Consider the following 23511-nt stretch of genomic DNA (forward strand, 5'->3'; position numbering starts at 1 on the left):
AGTGGACTGTAGATTCTCAAAGATTTCAAAAATATTACATTCCATGCTATAGTGACAGGAGGTATGCTTGTTTAAAAAAAAAAAATCCAACTCTTCTCTGTGTTTCTTAATCTTTCTTAATGGCAGAGAGCCAGTCTCACTGTACCTGCTCACATACAGTTTCAGTAAATCTATTTCTAGTGGTGCTGTGTGAGAAAAAATGTCACACTAAGAATCACAGTCTGCTCATTTTACCATAGCCCACTTGTATATATATGTGTGCCTGATGGAAAGCTGTGGAAAGCTTTCAGTCTTTCCCCATATCCTGTTCTCTTATAAATACAGCTAGAAACTTTGAACAAAAAAATAGAGAAACAGCCATCCACTCAACCCTTCACAAGTGTGAAAAATAGAGAAAATACTGATAGAACTTCTGAGAACCACTGAGAGACTCATAATATGAATCACATACTAAGAGAACAGTTGGTCTTCCAGACGGTAAACCCAATTCATAACCAGACGTTTGTCCTTCTACAGGGAAACAATAAACATCTGACAACTACAGTCATTTCAAAACAGAAAATTACTTAAAGATATTCCTGTACATTTTTTACCTTAGTTTAACATGAGTCAAAATTGGAACAATAAAGTCTTTTCCAAACACTAACAAATCACTAAGGTTCAGGACAGGACCCAGGCTTATCCCACCACATTTTAGTTCAACTACAGAGAGACTACTCACTGTTCTCCTACAGTCCCTGGAAATGGCTCCAGCCACATCTGTTTGACTCACCTAAGGCCCAACACAGATTCCAACTACATTTCTCTTCCCTCCAGCTATACGCAGATACACAAGAGAGCTGTGTAACAAGAGTGCTGCACTTCTGAAAATCTGATGAGTCCTCAGCAGCAGACAGCGAGGAGGCTTGGCAGACACTTTAAATATTAGGCCTAAATTCTGTATTTTTGTCTCCAAGACTATAAGAAAACTCTTTTGACTCACACATACAGTGACCTTATTTATTAATGCCTGTGAGACATTTATTTGAAATGTGCATCACTGCCTATGTGATCTTTCTTTAGATACTCAACATTAAACAAACACTTCAGAAATTTAGAGCAGGTCTGGAAATCTCCACAAATATTGCTGCAGATTCTCTCATTGCTCCATGATTTTTAATCCTGTCATTCTGGACTTGTGGCATTGCAATTATAAGTAAAATGTAACTTTAGGAAATATTAAGGGGCTTTAAAAAAATGTATCTTTAAAAAAATACATTCACAGCTAATTCTTTCAAGTCATAAAAAGGCACAGTAATTATTCCAAAAACATTCATGAATGGATTTAATTATCCAAACCTAAAATTACAAAGAAATTTTTAAAAAAACTAAATCAGAACTGGTTAAGAAAATGTAAGAACATATACAGGAAATTCAAATCTGTAAATATGAAGCATAAAAAAATATGATTGGTTGAACCAGAATCATATATTTATTTTAACCTACACAAACCTCACAGCACAATTTGAATGAGTCTATTCCCCAACAGAGCATGGGGAGAATCAAAACTTATGTTTGTATATAATCACTCTTGAAGCATTTTTAGGAGGTAACAAGAAGAAGAAATTGATTACAAAATAATTTTGAAATATAACCTGACAATAAAAAAATGGCTTTGGCTGCTTATCAGAACTAAGTTATTTTCTGTTTTGCAGCATACGTAAAAGAGTCAAATCAGAACATATTCCTGGTCCCTATGCAAGGAAAAAGAAGTGTTATTAGAGCCCAACTTCTAAAAAGAAGTATCAACAGTCAAAGTAAAAAAGCAATTATAAAAAAGCAGTACTAAACAAAACCACACAGTACACAAACTCACATCAACATGAAGCCAGAGGCCATGATTTTCACAGATATCAGCAATTTTATCCAGAGGATCAAATGCTCCCAGTACGGTTGTGCCTGCTGTAGCACAGACAAGAAATGGTGCTGACCCCTGCAATAGGATTCAAAACAAACAAACAAACAAAAATTATCGTTTGCACTGCTCATCTCTTCCTTGTATACTTGAAGAGTTAAAGTATAAAAAGATCTAGAAATCTAGGACAAGGATGTGACAATTTACATTTTAGTTTCCCAGCAGAAGGTACTGTATTTAATAATGCTAAATCTATGGTGTTTTTTTTTTTTTTCTTTTTTTTTTTTTTTTTCTTTTTTTTTTTTTTTTTTTAATTAAAAAAGAAAAATAGGCATTTTACATTCCCAGTTAACACCATGCCAGGGCAGACTTCTGAAGCTTCAGACTGTTTTGACAGATGTTAGTTTTGTTAAAATCAAAACATACCAGATATTTGACATCTCTCTTTATGCACTGATTTTCATTTCTCAGTCTTCCACATTTCACTACCATATTTGCTGTCATTCTGACTGATAAAACAAAGCTATTAGCTCAGCCAGCAGACTACCCATGCAAGGAAAGGGCTCATCCCTTTAAGGTTTCCACCTGCACTGTCTCTACAACAGCCCTGCTCTCTGCCTGGTGAAGAGGAAACTTCAGCTAGGGAATGTGATTTCCCTTCAGCCACATTGGTGCACACCATGACAGGGACAGTGACCTGTCTGATCCCACACTTGACCTACACCTCAGTGCCATTCCCTTGCCCCAGCTCCTGTCCAGGAAAGAAGAAGGGCTGTAGACGGTAACTGAATGTTACAAGAGGGATTGCTGGAAATCTCAGACAGTGTTAAGGTCAGTCAGGTGGGATAAGGAAAACTTTTGTCAGGTTGCAGTCTCAGCCAGCCACTGACAGCCATCCATTTTTGCTTCCCTTCAACTAGCAGCAGACCAGCTCACCTACCCCTGCAGCTCTATGTGCCTGGTCTACTTAGGAGCAGAAACTGCAACAGTGAAAATAATTGGTGGAGTCTGTAACAATTCCACAAAATGGAGGGTATGGGTCCTAGCAATGACTGTACAGTCCCACTTGTAAATGCACACTGAAGGAACTGCTCTGCACAGTTCAGCATCTGGCCTACAGAATGACAATGTGCTTACTGAAGAGGCACTAAAGTTGTTATTAAATTGTACAAGCGGAGATCAGTGAAGTTCATTTGCAGTGAATTAGATCTCTCAGATGATGTAAGTGTGTCTGTGGAGGTAACGCAATGGAGCTTTAGTGAAATCAAACATTGCCTGAAAAATCAAACTCCACACAAGTCTTCCATGTATCTTCACCTAGCTGAAATCCAAATTTTTTGTTGTTTGTTTTGTTTTGTTTTAAGTGTACTTTAAAGTAGCTACAGAGACAGACAGGCTTGATTCACGTTTACACTGAGACAGTTTTATACTTCTTTACAGTGTAGAGGACTGTTAGAAGGGTACATAATTATGATTTATTTGTATTTTAGATTTTCCTTACAAATGGCTAAAGCAGTGAAAAGTAACATTGGAATGAACTTAAATTAATCCCATACATTCACAAAGACTTACCAGCCTTTAATTCACTTCTTTGTGATTTATTCTGAGTACAAGCTACCACAATAGTTAATCAAACTTACAAATCAGCCTGAAGCTTGAGTGCAGAACACTTGCAAGTAAGGCAACAATGTATCCAATGCGTCTATTTTCTGTTAGTATTCTTCCCAGCAATTTTCTCCCACAGCTACATCAAAGTCAAAGGTTCTCAAGTAGCCAATTGGTAGCAAAACTGAATACAGGAACAAGTCTCAGATCTCTACAAATTCCAATAATTGCTACCATTATACTTTTCGCACAAAAAAGCGAATTAAATTATTACTCTTGACAATATAATTAAACTAATCTTTCTGCCTAAATTCTCTAAAAAGAGAAGACTCTTGCCATTCATATTCAGTGATCATTTTGTGCTTCAATCACTAGAAAATACATCCTCTGTTGTCTAGAGTCATTAGAATATTTACTGTAATTCACTGAATTGTCCTTCATAAAAGTTTTAAAGTAGCACTTTGTCAAGGACAGACACACTAAAGCTTCGATGAAATGAAAACCTTCCAATACACCTGTGACTTCCTCTAAAATGGAAGTGAAATCATGTTTTCCTGTAAGTATAGCATCTCAATATAGAACATTTGGTTTTAAACTGGGGAGTAGCATACTGAGGTTGACTCTTTTAAAAAAAATCATAAATGCCAGATGATTTCTTTCAAATAACCATTACATGTATTGTTACAAGAACAAACAAGAATACTGTTTTTGCAAAAGCAAAGAGTTGATTCTTCTGCAAGCCTGCTTCCTCTTGCTTTATTTTATTTCAGTCCCTTTTTTCCCCCCAGCTTGCTCAAATGACTAAAGTACAAGTTGTCTTCCTCAGAAAATTCAAAGTGCAGGAAGAGGCCTAGTTTGCTAGATCATTAGGGCCCCCGTGTATCAATAGCTATGATATCCAGCATAAGTCTCAAATAAGAGATGGTTGTTTGGCAGAAAATGTATCCAAATCAGAACTTACTGAAAGCTATTGTGGCCATACCAGTTCAGGACAGGACAGGACAGCCTTGGCTTTTCTATCAGCCACAAAAGTAGATTCCCCAAGAAAGGATTCCATGGAAGGTATTATCCATGCCATGGACATTGCACTAGTTGCTTTGTATTCACTCATCATGGACTAAGGGCTGAGCTCTGAATTCTACTGCTCTGATGTGAGAAATAGGGCGAGCTAACCAAACCAAAAGAAGATCCTCTTGGAAGTCACATTTAGTCGCTCAAGCTCTCTAAAATAAATTACGTTGGCTATAGGTAAGGGCTGCCTTACAGATTGTGGGAATGTATGTTAATGTTGTCCAAATACACACATCAGTGCTTTTCCAAATTCTTGCCTTCGACTTTCTACTTGGCAAAGTCCCTAGGGGAAACGAGGCACCGCTTTGCACTCTCACTAGAATAATAGAAAGGACGTAATTCAGCATTTGAAGCTTGTAAGATAGAGACTAAGCCACTTGTTACAGTTCTTGCTCACTAGAGAGGCAACAGAGCAATAGCTGCTGTAATTAACTGAAAAACCATTTTAGGAAAACATACTGCATCCATTTAAAAAAGGATCAAGGGCAAAAGAAATCCTATAAGAAATGTGCTAAATACTTCAGAGCAGCATTGTACTTGGGACTTTCATTAGCAGTAAACACTCTGTGGAATTTTCCTCCCTTCTGAGAATGTAGACCCTAAGCCTTGGCTTGTTCGACAAGTTTGTGGCAAACAGATTGCACCTGTTAGAAAGACATTGTTACATTAACTGCCCTATTTTTAAGATTTTGGTCACTCTTAGTTTTCCTTCCTTTCACTCAGATACAAGCATACAGTCTGCATACACTCCTCTCTCCTTCACACTCTCTCTCCACCTCTCACCTCTTTCCTGGCCCGCTGGACTTGTTTCTCCAGTTCCTCAGGTATCATCTTACCTCTAAGGGACACAGATTTAAAACTTTTTCAGTTACATTCAAATAGGTTTGTTATGTACAGCACTACTGCATTTTAAACAGGCTTAGAGATCAGAGTCATGGCTTTTGCTTTCTTACCTTTCATCTGTTTTGATGAAGTACACATTCTCTGTACCAATACCCAGGAAGGATGCTGCCTTCTTCATGGAGTAATGGCACTGTGAGTGAGAGAGGCACCAAAAAAAAGTACACACATTAAACAAGAGAAACAAATTCCTTACCATAGGGAACAGTGGCAAGTACAACAGCACCTAACAGCCATGAGAACAGCATATTCTAACACAAAAAGCAAACTGATAAGGTACATATCACAAAGCCTATCTTGTTCTTAATATACATAGAAAACTGGGAAAAATAAGACAAAAAAGTTTGTGCACAATGTTTAAATGCAAGCTTAAGAACACAAATTAGAAGCTCTACTTCATACAATTTTTCTTAGAGCTGGTTCTGCATTAGAATGAAAAGTAGAAACTTTGAAGTGCCATCAGGGAAGAATTATTAATTGTTTCAAAATAGAACTTTATAGAACTTTATAACAGCTTTAATAGAACTGAGTCAAAAGTATCAATGAGTGTAAGAGTTATGAAATGCATGAGGAAAAGGGTCTATAGGCTGTTTAACTCAACAGCCTGAAAGCAATTAATTAGGTCTGAAAGTCCAAACAAACCACTCCATGGAAATTGGAGCCTTAGTTAGATGTATATTTGAAGCCTCTAATTTATGCTTGTAATATTTCTGTATGCTTTCTCTAATCCTCCGCTGGTGGCCACTGCCAGAGACAAGACACTCCGAGGACAGGATACTCTGCTAAACTGACCCGTGGCCTAATTCAGCAAACCATGTTCACAGGACCAAGACCTACCAAAACTTCAGATGTGGTAAAATGGGGATTTGCAAGGTCTTCAATGTCCTATCTCTTCAAAAGGATCTGGAAATCATGGTGTTGTGAAGACGGTTCATATGAATGTGAAACTTAGAAACTACTATGAAAGCAGGCAGACTTTAGACAGTCCATCTTCAGACTTTATTGCAGATTTTGCAAAGAGTTCCAGTGTGGACCAGTCTGCATTTTTCAGAAAATTAAGTTACTATTTTAGCAAAGAATTTTAGCTAGGTCTTATCACAGAGGCATATCTGAATGAGTACACAGACACATGCAGCCCAATTCTCACTGATTAAAGGGCATCAGTCTATGAAGCCTGTGAAGTGACTGTAAAAGAGAATTTGAGAAATGGGTGTTTATTTAATCAGAATGTGGCAAAATGACTAAGGTGAGAATGCTATTCAAATGCTATTCAAGCCCACAAAAAACTTACATTTTTCACAAACTTTTTTCTTTTCAACAAATATTAATGGTTTATCTAACCATATTTTCAACATTCACCTTTATAAGAACCTGCTCTATTGTTACTGTTATTCCAGCACAAGAACATTTTGTCTTATTCCAGAACAAGAGTACACTAATCTCTGCTTAATTTGTCTTCAAGATTAGCCTGGGAATTCAAGATACAGTAGCCTTCTTAACCCAAAGATATTTAGATGTCAAAACTACCCACTCACAGCAGTGAAGTCACTTTTGAGAGTATACCACATCCCATAGGACTAGACAGTTCTTCTCAGAATCAAGACCATCCAACCCTTGGATTATTACTGCCCTTCTCACAAAATAAAATCGTCTCTTTTACACATTATTACTGAAGGGTTAAAATAATGCATACTACAGCAAATGCAAAGATGTCTAGAATTGATACTTTTCATACAGGAGGTGAAGCCAGGTGGTTAATTAATTCCATTTTCTTCCCGAGAGTTCACACAAATGCAGTTACTGCAGAACATAATTATGAAAAATGTACAACATTTTAATGTGTGGGCATGAATATATTAAGGGTATTAAAGCCTGTCACGCTTATTTTGATGAGATGGATGATCTCAGAGGGCTCTTTTTCCTTTTGGCAAAAAGGTTTCCCCCACTATCACCCACTTTTTAAACAAAGGCATACAAAGACACTAACTGATGCTACTGAGCAGTTTAAGAAATCTTAATTTGTAACATGACACATGCGCAAGGCCTTTAGGGCTCAGTCATTTAGACTGTTACAAGAATAATAACATACATAGGTGGATAATTAGTCTTACATTACATCAAATTACATCAATAAAGGTAATAATTATTGTAAGTGGCTGTGTGTTGTTCAGCATAAGTTTGGAGATGTTTTTGACTGACTAGTGAATCACTTAAAGTACAACTTGCCTCCATCACTGATTTCTAGCCATTACCTTCAAATGAAAGGTATGAATCACCAAGAATAATCAGATTGCTCCAAACTGAGTAAGCAGCAGACCTGCAAATTCAGTATACTAGTAAGTAGACCACCAGTAAATTATATATTTTATTATAAACAGTGGTACAAGAGACTGGCAGGAAGATAAAAGAGGCTAGACTACCTGAGAGATTATATCAAAAAGCAGGGGAAAAAAGAAGAACTGAGGGAATACAAAAACAAACAGGCTGCAAGATACATCATTTTTCCTCCAGAAGTACTTCTGCACTTCTTGGAAAATTCTGTCCTTTCTGTAGGACAAAAAAAGAACAAGACTCATAATACTACATAGACTTGGAATATGCTTCCTTTGATTAAAAAAGAGGTCTTTCAGTTATATTGATTGAAACTATGTAAGAATTTCTTCCCCCCTCTTCATTACTAGACACTATTATGCTAAATTGCATTGCACCATTTTAAGAAAAAATATACCAAAGAACATTTAACAGCTACAGTGACAAGAGTGCCAACTAATTCACTTTCCATAGTTTCCCTTTCCAAAATTTCTTTCCAAAAGAAAAATCCATATTAAAAATATTATTTTAAATACTGTGAGTTCAGATTACTCTTGCCATGTCTTTCACGGTTTAGTTTATTTGGACAAATTATTAAATCTGTAGCCATTTGTAGTAAGAAATGGCCATCTTTGAGCACAAGATCAAACTGGAACATTGGTGCATTTAAGATGTGCTGCTGTACTCTTTTACCTGTATCTAGACATAGTTTTCATTTCCTAATAATGTTTTCAAAGACAAGGCACTTTCTACCTGTGCTCATTAAAACAGAAGAAAATTTGTATTTTCTTGCTTTTAAAAAGTTTCCTAGAAACATGATTGCATAAAGCAATTACATTATTATGAGATTGTTTTATTACCCATTTTTCTCTGCTGTAATTTCAACAGGGGACAACATGATAAGTTAATGTTGTGTTCTCTCACTTTATTACTTTCATGATCAAGTTGCATTGGGGAGGAATTTAGTTTCATTTCATCTAAAAAGCTGCCCATATCAGCATGTACATTTCAACTGTTTACACATCCTCTTCTATGCTTGTGCCAGAATAAAGTTTAGATGGGACTTAAATACCAAAAGGGAATAAAAAGGTGACCTGATATCTATAACTAGAACTGTATTTATCTCCTACAGAGCCACAAATGATGCCTCCAGAAAGTGGGATATAACAATTACTCTTCTGCTGCTACTGTCTCAAGAGGAATCACTCTGTAATGGTCCAGCCAAAGTAGTACAGAGTAGCAGCATAAACAGTGTTCACTGTGTAGCAACACAGTTTTAAATAGCTAAGCATTTACTTGCAGGAACAAGGAGCCTTTTTATTCCTGAAGGCCAAGCAGAATATGTGAGGACCTTGGGTGGGCCGTGCATTAAATATAAGTCATTGAAAGTCTGTGCATTCCCCTGCTCTGCAGCAGGGCAACTCTTTCAACCTGACAAGTGCCAACTGAAACTTAGAGACTTAGCAAATCAAGGCAAACTTATTTTATTTTGGCACAACACTGCAGCCAAGCCCTAAAATGGCACACGGGCCTTGAACAGTCAAGTCTTTTGACTCCTTATCAATACCCTGTTCATTATGGCCTCATGCCTCCTCCATGCTAATGCTCATGCCTGATTCATGATGAAGATAAATGCAGGTTGTTAACTTCATTTTACTTTTTGTTTGTTTTGGTTGGGGGGCGGGGGGGGGGGGGGGGGGGGCAGGGGGGGTGGCAATTTACTTCTTCAGGTACCTCTTCAGTTAAAACAAAACAAAACAAAACAAAAAAATAAATAAATCCAACAAAAACATAGGATGTTTGGATGAGAGGATTGAGTGTACCCTCAGGAAGCTCACAGATGACACCAAGCTGGGTGGGAGATTGATCTGATGGAGGGTAGGAAAGATTTGCAGAGGAATGTAAACAGGCTGGATTGATGGGCAAGGCATAGGATGTGACTGACATTCAACAAGTCAAAGTTCCCAGTCCTGCCCTTGGGTCACAACAACCCCAGGCAGCTCTAGAGGTGTGGGGTTCAAGAAAAAAACGGGACGTGGCATTTAGTGCTATGGTCTTATTGACAAGGTGGTAATCAGTCAAAGGTTAAACCTGATAATCTTAGAAGTCTTGCCAAAACTAAATGATTCCTCGGTTCTGTGATTCAAAGGTGCAAAATGTTAAGACTCAAAAACAACGATAAAAACTAAGATTGTATGACACCAGCTCTTCTGTATTTGTCTCAAGGATGGACTACTGATTACATATATTTTCAATATGGCATGTCTGAACAAAAGTTTCCAAAAGGTCATGTAGCTTGAACGCAGTACAGGTGGATCTAAAGTAAGTATAAATTAATATGCCCATTCCTCCCTCATAACACTGAATAAATTTTTGTGATCTTAGAAAACAGTCACATTATCTAGCTATCAAAAGCATCAGTTTTACAGTAAATGAGATTATTGAGTACTAAAACACTATGTAGTTGTGTGAAGCAAACGAAGTATTAGAGATCAAAAGCATGACCTTACAAATAATTTACTATTTATTTTTCCTGGTCAGCTCTACGTTTTATGGTTTGGGTCTACCTGGTGAAGCAAAGACATAAAAATAAATTGATTCTGGCAGCCAATCAAAATTTCTTTTGACATGAAATTAATTGTTTGTTTATTTCAGAGTAAGAAAATATGTTGCAGTTAAACCATGCAATGAAATAAAATATTATTTCATGATAAAAGTTTCATGGGCTTCACTTCAAAAGCATTTATAGAACTTGGTTCAAACTCATTTTTTCCTCCTTAACTATTTTGAAGATCTAACATGATGGATTAAGTGTGAACTGGCATGTCATTTCATACACACTTTTCAGGAAAAAGATAAAAAAGAAAACAAACAAGAAAATATATTTTGTTGGGGCAAAAAAAACCCAAACCACCTTTATTTAGGACATGTGGGCTCAGTTCCAAAAGACATGTTATCTTGGAAAACTTATACAATGCCTTCATCTCTCAGGCTTCTTCAAAATAAGCCTCTCATCTATTTACACTGAAAACTGTTTGGAGCATAAACATCTGAGCTAAAATTACCATAGTAAGTCTATACTTTCTAATTCAACAAGGTTCTGTGCAGGCTTCCACTGGGGCCTTTATATAGTAGAGTCAGAATTAATAACAACTCTGCACTAATCAAATGATAAATTCTTAAAACTGAAGGGACAGGAAAGAGAAAAAAGTATCCAAAAACTACCTTCAGAATAAATCTATGAATGTAACTCGATCTCCCACAGGCATTTTGGACTGACATTATTCAAAAACTTTAAAAAATAGCCACATATTTTCAATTATTTAAAGAAAAAAATGTCTAAAGGTCCAGCCTTTTTTTCTGAGAGGCATATGGTGGGTTTGACTCTGTACGAGAACCAATCTGTATTCAGAAATAGGGCAAAATGGGAGCTGCAAAGAGCCATCTCACAGGCCCACAAGTACTCAGCTTAGTACAAATTAAACATGCAAAAGAAAACCTTTGACATCCAAAAACTACCTACAGTTCCTGCTAGTTTTTATGCTGTGGGAAATCAAATGCTGCAGACCTCCACAATACAGCACATGCATTCTGCTTCAGGTTTGCCCCAAGTACAACCTATTCTTATATCAGCAGTTTTCCAAGCAGGAACATCTGTGTTTGTTTTCTGAGAGCAAGAAAGCTTCTGCAGGGAAATTTCCCATCAGACTTCTCCGCATAGCTCCGATATTCCCCATCATACACTGATGTCAGAATTATTGTACCAGTGCCCCATCAGGTATGCAAATGATATAATTTTGCAGTTACTGAAAAAAAAAATAAAGTTCAAAATCCTTTCTTTGCTTTCATTTTACCTCTTCCGAAGCAAACAGAACCAATCTTGGCAGACCTGAAAGCCCTTTCTCCTTTATCTCAGGGCAAAATTTGTACCTTGCTAAGTTCATAGCATACATATTGGAAACAGAGCCACCTGCAAAAAAGAGACATACAAATACTGTATTAGCCACAGTATGAGTGCCTTTCCTGCATCTGAGTGCTTGACCCATGAAGGGAAAAATAAACCCCATAGGCATCCTAGTGATGCATCCATCACAGTTTATTTCCTCCCCTGAAGGCTACATACATAAAAGGAACCTTGAGCTCTGCAGCAGGCATGGAAACAGCCTGTTTGGATGCTCTTTGGGGATATTTCCTGAGGAATAAGAGCTGTGCCCAAGCAGTCTTTTCCAACAGAGAAAACCCTGCCACAGCACCTTCCCCCCTACACTGAAGCAGAGCAAGCTCAGCTGCCTGCACCAAGCTCAGAGCCTTGGAGATCTCTTGGGAAACCAGGCTTCAGAGGTCCATGGGAGAAAAAGGTCTTTGGAAAAAAAATCCAAAATACAAATACAGTGAGTGGGAACTGAAAGATCTGCAAGGTAATATCTGGACAAGCTTTATTCACTCAGGACAGGTTTTATTCACCTAAAAGGACAAAACTAAAGCAGTAAGAAAAACCCTTCTATAAAACTAGAACCAAAAAAAAAAAGGACAATTAATTTATCTTCTCTCAGTAGATCACTAAGTTTTAAGCCAGAAATTCTTCTGTGAAAGCAAGGCTTTTACCAAAACTACACATCAAATTTGACGTGAAAAAAAAATTCCATTTTTTTTTCCAAAAAACAGGGAGGTTTAGCTTATTTATTTTTCTACTACTCATGTGTGGGCTAGAATTATTGACTTTGTTTCAGTTTGGGGGGGGAGTTTAAACTCATGTACTCATTTAATTTCTCTTCTCACCCCCAAAATAGATATAAAAGCTTCAAATCTAGCCCAATTATTTGTTATCTGAATAATATGTAAAATATCACCATTATGCTTCATTATTTTAGTGCAGTGGGCTGAAACACTGCCTTACAGAACATTTAAAAAACATAGTTTATCAAGCAGCTTAAGAAATATCTGTTTGGCCTGCCTTATCATAACGTTTAATAAAATTTAAAAAATTCAAAAGAGTTAGGATCATGTCAACTCTTGCTCCCACAGTTCATGGGCAGGATACACAGATCTATGCCCTCAGGCACCATGGGTTGGCATCCAGCACATAAACCAGCTCCCTGCTGTCAGGTAAGTTGACTCCTTCCTATGAGGCTGTTGGTATTTTTAATAAGGTCAGGAAGGGCATCAGATACAAACAATTAATTCAATTAATTTCAAATAATTATATTTATTGTAGAAGTGCTTTCATTCATTCACTGGTCAGAATCACTGAATTATTAGTAGAAACACGTAAGATAAGCCTAGATTAAATAGTTTTGTGTATCACTACACTATTGCATGCATTTTCAAATATTCTACATGACTCCAATGTTCATAGAATTAATGGTAATAGCCAGTTTATAATGATTCAGCTTGAGGTCTGAACTGTTCCTACCTGGATTAAATATACCATCCCCTTCTTCCCAGCCTATGAATTCAATCATTTTCTTGATGACTGCTTCTTCCACCAACAGAAACACAGGGGATACTTCATATGTGTATCTAAAGAGAAATGATAGCATGATAATTGGTATTAAAACTACAGAACTCATGGCAAAGAGCATGGCTAAAACTAGATAAAGGCTTCTTGCCCCTCTCTCTAATCTATCAGCAGCTGATCATCACCAGCAGTAGGACTCTAAACTAAAAACATTATAGATCTGATCCAGTAGAACAATTGTTTAGTTCCTGGCAGCATCTCATTCACACTTCCACTCTCAAAGTAAAACACCAGAGTTTGCTCTTAATGTAGGTCACATGCTTAAATTTCAGCTTTACATTTGCAAGTAAACAGTAGACAGATAATCATTTGCATTTAACTCTGTGCAGAATGCCTCCAAGCAATGAACAACTAAATTAAGTCTGAATAATTCATTTTTATGTAATAAGTAAGATAAAAGTATTAAGTAAGGTAAAAGTCTAGGTTTAATAGCATTGAAAAAAAAATCTCCTCTTAAACCCCATCCTTAGCCGATCAGAAACAGCCTGTTTTCTTGCACAATTCCTGCCTCTTGTGTTAGACTGAAAACTGAAATCAGAGGCAAGGAAGCCAAAAAAGCTGATATTCCCAAAACCATGTTAATTCATCATCAAGAGGACAAAGAACCACACTTACACACTGGGGTTCAGTGCTTCTGTAATGAAACGAGCCACCAATGAGTAATAATCCATTCCAGCATACAGCTGATTGAAAAATCTCGGATGATCTGAAAATACAGATGAAAAGCAAGTGACAGGATATACCAGAAAAGAGAATACATCACACTCCCTCTCACTTGAATGCTGATCATTGTAAACCACATCGACTCCATTCTCTCAGTATTCTCTGGATTTTCTGTTCTTTCCAAAAGTTAGACATTCCTTTGAAAGTAAACTTAATAAACACTTTCAAACCTCAAAATACGTCTTGAGAAACGCAAGTGGGGCACAGAATAAATGTGAGTTGTTCACAAGTTTTATAAATCAAAAAAATAGAAGAGTTTGACTATTGAGTATACACAGTGGCTTTAAATAGGGGTTTTGAGATGCCACAGTTGATACTCAGCCAAATTTTGCTAAGCAGTAGAATACAGGAACCTGCTGATCCCAAGCAGCCGTGCTTTTTCTCCCACCAAAGTCTCAACACAGAGAGGCAGTAACAACTTGGAAAAATTTGCTGCATATTTAAAATCAATGAGAAGTTAAGAGAATTTGTTTACCTGTCTTGAAACACTGAGATATAACTAATTTTGACAAAATTCTATACTATTGCTACCTATAAAAATAACTCAGTTCAACAGTGGGGTCACCACTTAAATTTTAATCCATAGCACAGCATTTTTACATGCAAAACCAGGTAAACAGTATGCCTCCATTTATCTATATTACATCTGGAGCTTCAATAAATGTCTATACTCAAAGACTACTTGCACAGCATATATTTATATATGATGTCCTTTCTAAGGTGATAGTGTAACAAATTATAATCTAAAGGCAATTCGCAAAAGTAAGATAAACAGAACATCATCCACTAACTCAGTAATTATATCTCCATATTATTAGTACACTACCTCTGCAGATAAGTATCACTAATCTTTATGGTTTTCAAAGGCATAAGTTCCCTCTCAAAATTATTTTACAGTTTTACTCTGCAGCAACAGTGACTATAGCAGGGAATGCAGCTCAGAAATGTACAACTAACTATACCAAATGCCTTTCTTACCTACCAAAAAACAGCCTAAGCCACACAACATCTGAAATCTTGAGCTACTGATTCACAGTGCTGTTTCCTGAACAGATGTTGTTCATCCCTTTTCACCTAGACTGAATTACCCTGCACATGCTGCAGAAAGGTTAGCTGAAAAGAATTAATCCTGCAGAGTTGTGGCATACTGTCTCCAAAACACTGCAGGCTCTCTTCTCATGGTGTCTGGAACAGGAATTACTGCCTATCAGCAAATTAACACCCTACAAGACTATTGCCCAAATAGAACAATAATAAATGGAAGGTAATCATCACTAAGAACATGTGAGGGCAATGATGGTGACTCCAAATCTCACCACTCAGACAGCAGGAAATCATACAAAAAGGTCCTTCTCCTTCCTAATTTGCTAGACTGTTACATCATTTGTCTAGGTGACTTTCCCAAGACGTCAAAATGATAGAATCTACTATTAAGGCAAATGGCATTACATTAATTACTTTTTGATTAATACGCCATTATTACATATTTTAGTCAAAACTATGGTGACCAGAATTCAAACAACTGTTTGCACACTTATATAGGCAGGAGAGAAACAAACATTTACACTCCCAGTTCCTTGAAAGGTGACAGAGCTTTGTAAACATTATCCTGTCTAAGTTAGCATGCAGAGCAACTGTGCTTAAAATCCCATTCCTACTGGTTTTGACGCTGTATTTTATAACATCACGGCAGAGCTGCAGGATCTTCTGATGACATTCTCCAGTGTCCCTCATTTCCAGGTCAAGAATCTGCTTAAGCTTTTCAGGGGCTTGCCATTCACAGACCTAGTGATGGGGAGCAGGGCAGACACCATCAGTGAACAGCTTAGTCAGGAGCAAAAGGTTATAGAGGTACAAAGTAAACACCCTGGTCAGCACTGCTTTCACAAAACCTCCCATGCCAGGGCAGTGTGCCACCAGAAAACATATCCAGTAAACTGGCCTCATGGGATGTTGGTTTTATCATGTCTTGGGCAGCATTCAAGCATAAACATTTAGAGCAGGAAATGCTGAAAGGCAGAAAAGAAAGAGGCCTGCAACTCAAATTCTGTCCTTAGCTAAGGACTTGTAATCATGGCACTTTCAGATGCTGTTCTACCAAGGGGTGGGAGCAAGCAGTGCATGGCCAAAGGCAAGCATGGTTTATTCGCAGCATCTCTTCCCATACAGCCTCTTAAGCAGGCTCTGCAGAACCCACAGCAATCTTATAATGTTGTCCTTTCACAGTGGTACCACATCCACTTTCCTCCTTCTCCAACACCAGTGACCCTGAGGAGCAAACAAATAACTCAGCTCCACTCCAAACATGAAAAACACTACAGCCATTTGTGATCTCAAAGAAAATGACCTTTGTATTCTGAGATTAAAAAAAAATACTATCATTTTCTGGAAGATATGTATGCTAATTATGTTATTGGAAGGTTTTATAATACATTCTTTATTAATTTGTAAGGCTGTATTTTATTTTGGAGCCAAACACAGACTAGAAGCAATTTTGAATCTACTTAGAGTGCAATAAAATAACAGCTTATAAAAAATTGATTTATTGTTCATTATCTTCACTACAAAGTCTCAACAACACTCTATGACTTTACCTTTTCTGTAACATCATCTGCTTTCTGGACAATTTCTTCCATTATAATCTTACAGGCCTCTTCCACAAACTTCTCTCCTGCTTTTGAGTCCATTATTGGACCATTTAGGATGACTCCATCCACCAAAACAGCACTCTTCTTCTGGAGCATCTCCTGTTTGCCAGCACCAACTGTAAGAGAAATTACTCATCATAAAAGCAAGGATAAATAAATAATAAACTAAAAAATATTTTTTCAGTGCTGGGGATTTAGTCAACTTACAAAAAAACTCACATGGAATATTTACCTGTACAAGAATCCTAGATTTTGCTGGAAGAATCTTTACAGACAAAAAAAAACCAACATTACTTCAAACATAGCCTGTTATTCTGTAGGCAATAATAGCCTACTTGTATTGTATCTACTGCTTTCTCTAACATACAAAAGCAAGCAAGGGACTTTCCAAACACAGAGGAAAATACACTTCTGGCTTAGAACATGTTACAGCTGTATAAATGGAAATACAGTGAAAAATAATGGGCATTTTTCTTAGTTGAAAATGTTTCCCTCCACAAGCCATCCCTCTGCTCCCTTTTCCATTAAATAACTTTCAGCTTTGTTTCCTGTATCTTTATGTTCCTCCTTCCCACAAGCCTTGCTTAGTCTTCTGCATTCTTTGCAAAGTGCTTTACTGACCCACACCCCATGAAAATAAAATCTTTCAATGTCACATACCTGTACTTCTTTCTGCCCTTATCCTATTAAGGGGCCTCAGTCACTAATTACAACAATCTGCTGGGCAGATTATCTTGTTTATTCCTTTCTCCAGTGATGATACCTTTCCCCTCCCTCACCTTTACCCAGGAGATGGACTCTCCTGCTGTGTTCCCTGAACAAATTTTTACTTCCTCCTTTACACTACCCCTGAGAGCTCATACAAGATGCTCATAAGACACTGGCAGAGAGTGGCAACTACGTATCTCTTTCATGTATTGATTTCATACGGCAAGATCAGGATCCAGGTTTCATCAGCATGAGGATGAAGATGAAATTGAGACATTTGGAGATATCAAGGGAATAGATATTTGAAACAGTATCACGCTGAAAGGAGAAATGGTAACTACTGTAGCCAAATTATCTGTTACAGACAGTGTCTGTTCACTGATCCTGCTGTAGAATAGCTAAGATCTATAAAGCCAGGCAGCACTGCCACCATGGGTTGTCTTCATTTACAGTGAGGATGGTGCAAGGCTGGGGTGCATGGAGAAAACTCTATGCCCAAAACCAGCTTTATCTAATTGGAGTTTTTTGCTCCACTTACAAAGTAGAGAAGGCAGGTGGGTCTTTCACAGGTCTAAACAACCGAATTTCCAGAGGACTGCCGGGCACTGCAGTCTGACACATTCACCACACTTATCATAATTACAGCACCTCATGCCCAGAAGGACATAGAACAACAATGCTGCTTAGAAACGTGCATCACTTCAAGGTCCGTCGATTGAAAGAAACCCTGCTAATCCCACGAGCTTTTATTTTCTGGTGACTCAGAGAAGCCATTCAGTTCACTTTGACATATCAGGAGAGATATGACAAACAAGATGAAATTCTAACATGAGATGAGACCTCACATTTCTCATAATGCTGTGAACAAAAATTACACCCCACCCCCCTCTCCTCCATGCATTTCTGAAATTACTTCTATTTTTAATCCAAATGGGCAGCATACTAATTTTTTCTGAAGAGAGTAGCCTTCAGCCCATTGTTATAGGAAAAGCATTAATGTTCTTACTGTAAAGATGGAGAACAAGCAGGCAAACAGTATTAAATCTTCAACAGGCAAAGAGGGAAAATCACAGACATCAAAAATGGCAATTCTCATCATGCTTTCCAGCACACCACAGCAGAGGCACTGTAAAGAAACTGAAGCTTTGAAAGTCTTAGATGTTTATCTCTGGAAACACAAGCTAGTAGGTCAGCTTTACAAGATTTAAAACCCTGGGTATTACCAGGAAATGGAAGACATCAGGGCTTTGGGCATAGAGAACAGAGACTAATTTTGTGTTGAGACTTAGTTATTTGATGCATAAATAGCTGCCTTAAGTACTATTCAGAGTTCAACATAAACACAAAAAAGAATTTCAACCTTAACATCACCTGCAGAGTCTATGATCTCTATGTATGCCAAAGGTGTTTTGTTTCTATAAAAAAGAGGACAGGGTCTAAAAAACACCTGTGTGGGAGATTAATATCTATTGCAGACCACAGATATTGCTACTTCCTTTGGTTTCAAGCAGACTAGACGGTGGAGCAAGAGAACACACTAACTTTTAAACTCCTTATTTTGTTTGTTTGGGGTATTTTTGTGGTTGTTGCTTGCTGGATTGGTTTGGGGTTTTTTGTTCTCCTTCAAACTGTCAGGTGTCTGCAAGAAGCAGAGTTGAGAAAAAGGTTTCTATTGGTAACTCTCTTAGCCCTATTGCTGTCACTTTTGCACAGAGATAAGATTCTAGTATTTCCATGACTTTACAATGCCCTTTTTACAGGAATTCTGCAAAAGCAGAACTTTACAGAACTTTACTTTTTCTACCAGGTCTTTAGGGAATTGAGTCACAAGTCTAAGACCCTTCTGTTTGAAGCAGGTCTGTTCACCTCTATGCACAGTTTTACAGTCTCCCTAGGATGCTTTGTGGATTCTGAGGAAGAAGATATGATCTGAGTGATGGTCTACCCCACCTGTTTTGGAGCTTGAGCACAGTCTATGAAAGAAAGGCAAAGTAGAGAGGTTAGAAGGAGGAGATGGAAGACGGATTTCATTTCAACAGCATTTTACCTGTGTAAAGCTCCAGCAAAGAGTTTGTAACTTTGCCCATATTTTATTTCATGGAATAATACTCACTGAAATTATTTATCACTTCTTCGGTAATTTTTTGGTTATCACTTATAATTTCAATCTGAATTTGTTGCAAATTCTGCCCTGGAATATACCATAAGACCATTACTTGAAATTAGGCTGAAACAGTTATTTCACAATCCAGTGCTAAATCAAGCCCCAAGCACACACATTTTTCTGAGGCAGTCTTCAGGTTTTGGAAACCACTACTGGACACATACACTCTTCTCATCCTTCATGATCTTTCTGCAACTGATGATACTTAATCTTCTACTTGTAATTGTCTGACTTCTGGAGTTCTTATGAGATGACCAAACTCTTCTCTATCAAAAACTTAATGTGTTTCCACTTGGTTGGAGTAAAACACTGAAGAGGAAAACTAAGTAGATGATAAACCTCTGAAATGCTACACCATTTTTTCTTTTTATCACATTTTTTAAAAGAGGCCAATGACCAATTTATTACGCTTTAGAGGTGAACCTCCAGAAAGATTCCAGGTTCACTTTCTATGTCACAGTTAAATAGATGCCTTTAACACATTCTCAGAGTTCAGCATCCAAGCTAAGAAACACACACTATGCTGATGATACATGTTGTCTCTTATAAAAAGAATAAAACCATTCATCAAATGCTGACAACATTATTTTACAAAAAAATTTGGGCCTTTTATATATCTGTCTCAAACACACCTGATTGCAGTAAAGGAACATCTCTTTCTTTGAAGCGGGAAAGCCCACTCCATAGAAACAGCATCTTGTCACATACACCCCTTTTGTTTTCAAATATGATAGGGAAACCATCTAGAGATGTGACTGTAACAAATACGTTCTTTCCTATTTGAGAATACAAAAACACGTTCTGAAGCAGACTCAGAAAACAGACATCCAGAAAATACATCAATTTTAGCCAAATGGCTCCAGGCTTGAAACAGAACTAAAAATTTAGCAAATGGAAGTGCTTTAACACAGAGATTAAGAAGTACTGACTGTTTAAGATATCCTTCTGCAAAAGAGAAGACTCAATTCTGCTCCAGTTGAAGGCAATTGGGCATTCAGCCACAGGCTTCAGCAGCAGCAAAATCAAGTACATAATTCTCATATTTTATCCTGAAAGAAATATTCTATTACAGAAGCCTAAGTATTTCCAACCAGCACTTCATTTTTATGATCAATATTATTTTCCCAGCAGCAAACATAAATTAATTGGAGTTGGAATAATGTACAGAAAAAAATAACCACTTTTTCAGATGTTTCTATATCTTTATGTAAGTACTACCATATATTTTACAATCTTCATCTGTGTTTCCATATTCAGCTGCTAAATCCTTGCACTACAGAAAGAAACTGAAGCATTGTACTTGGCCCATACTAACAATATTTGGGAGAGCAGCGTGACCAGAAAGATTTACTGCTTGCAAGGCAAATGAGGAAACAGAAGGGGATCCTTGTGAAAGAGTAGCTTGTGCTTGAATGCCAGAGCCAAATCCTGTTCAGTTTATACTGTATTAGCACCACTAACTATTCAAGGGAATGCAAAAAGCTGGCTTTGACCAAAAGCTTATTTCTGCTTTGTAACAAATGCAGTAGTAATTGCCAGCATTAATCAGAAAAAAAAATTAAATTTCTCCTTCTGTATGATTTAGTCATGATTCTTCTTTCAGTGTGTCCAGCAAAAGAAAATACGTGCCTTCAGTGTCAAGACTCCACACCACCATGTTTAATGAATTACTGCGGTGCCATATCACGTATCAAAGCATGAAAACTCATACTCGTCCCACACTATGCAGATATTTGAGTCCCTTGGCATACATAGCCTTTAAAGCCACTTCTGTTTATTTAATCACTGCTTTCTGTACATATGAATAAAGTAAAGCCACTCCAGTCTTAAGGCAAAAATGCATTGTTTCTTCATAAACTGATTTCCCAGACCTGTCGCCAAGTAAAGGAGATGCAGGTTTCTTAAAATCCAGTATATAAAATTACTTGTTGTCCTGGAAAAGCTATCCACGTGAAAAAAGTAGGCATGAGTATGGTAGAGCTTATGCAATTCCCCCTATATTACATATTCTTGTGTTGCAGATTTATGGACCAGGCCTGTGGATGGAGAACAAGTTGGGTGCTTCCCCTCAGAAGGTCTGGAACAGCCACCCCCACACAGGAATCCTCTGACTATGAAAAGGCAAATGTGACCTTTATAGAGAAGGACCCAAGGAAAACAAAAGTGCTTGTGTCTGGGGTCCAAAACCCCTGAATAGACTCATTGAGCACACTGCTAGCACTGAACAGTAGCAGCACAACAAATGGGTCCTATTCTCCATCCCACACCTGAATTTCCCTTTCCTAAAGGAAGGGTTGGGAGAATTAAATGAGGAGAGGAGACCCAGCAACGAATATCTGACAGGCAATGCAAGGACCACTCTAGGACAGAGGTCCTGATTTCAGAGGTATTTCCTTAGTTCTGAGGGGGCATACTTTCTAGTTGAATGCTCTCAACATGTCATATTTTACGGTCCTAGGCAGGATTTGCTTTAAAAAAAAAAAAAAGGCAGGTAAATGTTAAAAAATAAGACTCGGACATTTTCATGCAGCCAGTCCTCAGGAGCTGACATTAATTTTTCATAACAACTCTGCAATGCCCTAACCAAGTAAGTGCAGGAATGATTCGTGCTGTAACATTTCCAATTAGGAAGAAAGGCTGTGGAGAATCGGAATTCACCTTGATGCAAAACTGAGAAATGGCAAATGTCAACTATGAAATGGAAATCCCAACTCCCTGACACCAGTGAGGTTCTTTCTCAGATGTTCTAACTCTTAACACCTGCTAACAGTGTAGGAAGTATCTGAGAAACAAAATTCTTTTCATTTTAATTAAAAGTATTCATGATGAATATCTAATGAATGTTCCTTTTTCAGTGGGAAAGTGACTGAATCTGCAACACTCAAATCAATCAAAGCACTGTGCATGGGATAGCAAAGTTAACTTCAGGAGGCTGAGTTCAAACAGAAATGATGAATATAGGCGTGACCAACATAGAACACACAGAATCCCTGAGAATTTCCTCATTCCCAGTGGAAAAAAAGATTAAATGAAAACACAAATACTTTTTTCCCAAATGGAAGTTCTGCAAATTGCTTTAAAAGGTTTTCTGACAGGCTGCCATTTCATGCAAGAACTATATTTTAAATCATAATACAAAATCAAATTTTAGCTCCAGTCTTTCAAAAATCAACTAAGCAGGCAGTAATTTAGTAAAACTGAGTTTTATGGGATCCAGTGTAAGTTAAAATGTAGAAATAGATGAAAAGTCTAAATTTCATTTTAGGAAGTTTTATCGGCACGTTCAAGTTACAGTCAAAACAAGTCTTTTCCTCTCACTTTTTTCATATCGTAAACACTTCCATATTTTCTGCTTCCTACAAATGATTTCCAATTGCTGTTCAATAACTCATATCCACAACAGAACTCTGAGCTACGCCCTTATTTACCAACATGGGGTAGCTATTGCATAGCTAATCAGCATGAAACTTTCCAGCCCACTAGGTTCTCTGAACTAGTTCCTACATAGATATTCATAATTTATTAACCTATCAGTTCAATGTAAAAGTGGTTTAAAGTAGCTCAATGCACTTTCAAAATGGAGCAAGTTGCCTTGCCCAGGCTATTGCAGCACTGCTGGTCATATCAGCAGAGATCAGTCACACAGGTGAGGGACTCAGCAGGGCTCTGGACACACCATTTCAAGTTGTACCTGCCATGGGTTTGCTACCTGATTTTGGGAACCCACTCCTGAGCTGCAAGAGGCCAGGCTGCTGTGTGACACTGGCAGGTGCCAGCAGAAGACACTAGCAGTCGCTTTCTTGAGCATCAGTCTGGATAGTGCCTGGTGGAAGCATAGATCTGATCCTACTGTGCATCAGTCTCGATGGTGCCTGGTGGAAGCATAGATCTGATCCTACTGTGCACACTAAGGCTCAGCAATGGCAAGCTGAAAGAGACCCAAAGAGAGCCATCACACTGCCTGTAGTCT

At 37.7% G+C, this 23511-nt stretch overlaps 1 protein-coding gene across 2 annotated transcripts in view; it reads right to left on the reverse strand.

Moving 5' to 3' along the window:
* GADL1 (glutamate decarboxylase like 1) overlaps positions 1-23511 on the reverse strand; it is a 113701-nt gene that overhangs the window by 52357 nt on the left and 37833 nt on the right. For both annotated transcript variants that reach the window (XM_083873966.1, XM_083873967.1), the window contains 8 exons: positions 16616-16785; positions 15680-15806; positions 13914-14004; positions 13194-13300; positions 11635-11750; positions 5524-5603; positions 5354-5408; positions 1856-1972 (listed from right to left, as the gene is read on the reverse strand). In XM_083873966.1, coding sequence (XP_083730092.1) covers positions 1856-1972; positions 5354-5408; positions 5524-5603; positions 11635-11750; positions 13194-13300; positions 13914-14004; positions 15680-15806; positions 16616-16785 — 863 coding nt within the window. The remainder of the gene's footprint in view (positions 1-1855; positions 1973-5353; positions 5409-5523; positions 5604-11634; positions 11751-13193; positions 13301-13913; positions 14005-15679; positions 15807-16615; positions 16786-23511) is intronic.

The sequence above is a fragment of the Zosterops lateralis genome (genome assembly GCF_965231275.1).
Source record: "Zosterops lateralis genome assembly, chromosome: 1".
Taxonomy (NCBI): Eukaryota; Metazoa; Chordata; class Aves; order Passeriformes; family Zosteropidae; genus Zosterops; species Zosterops lateralis.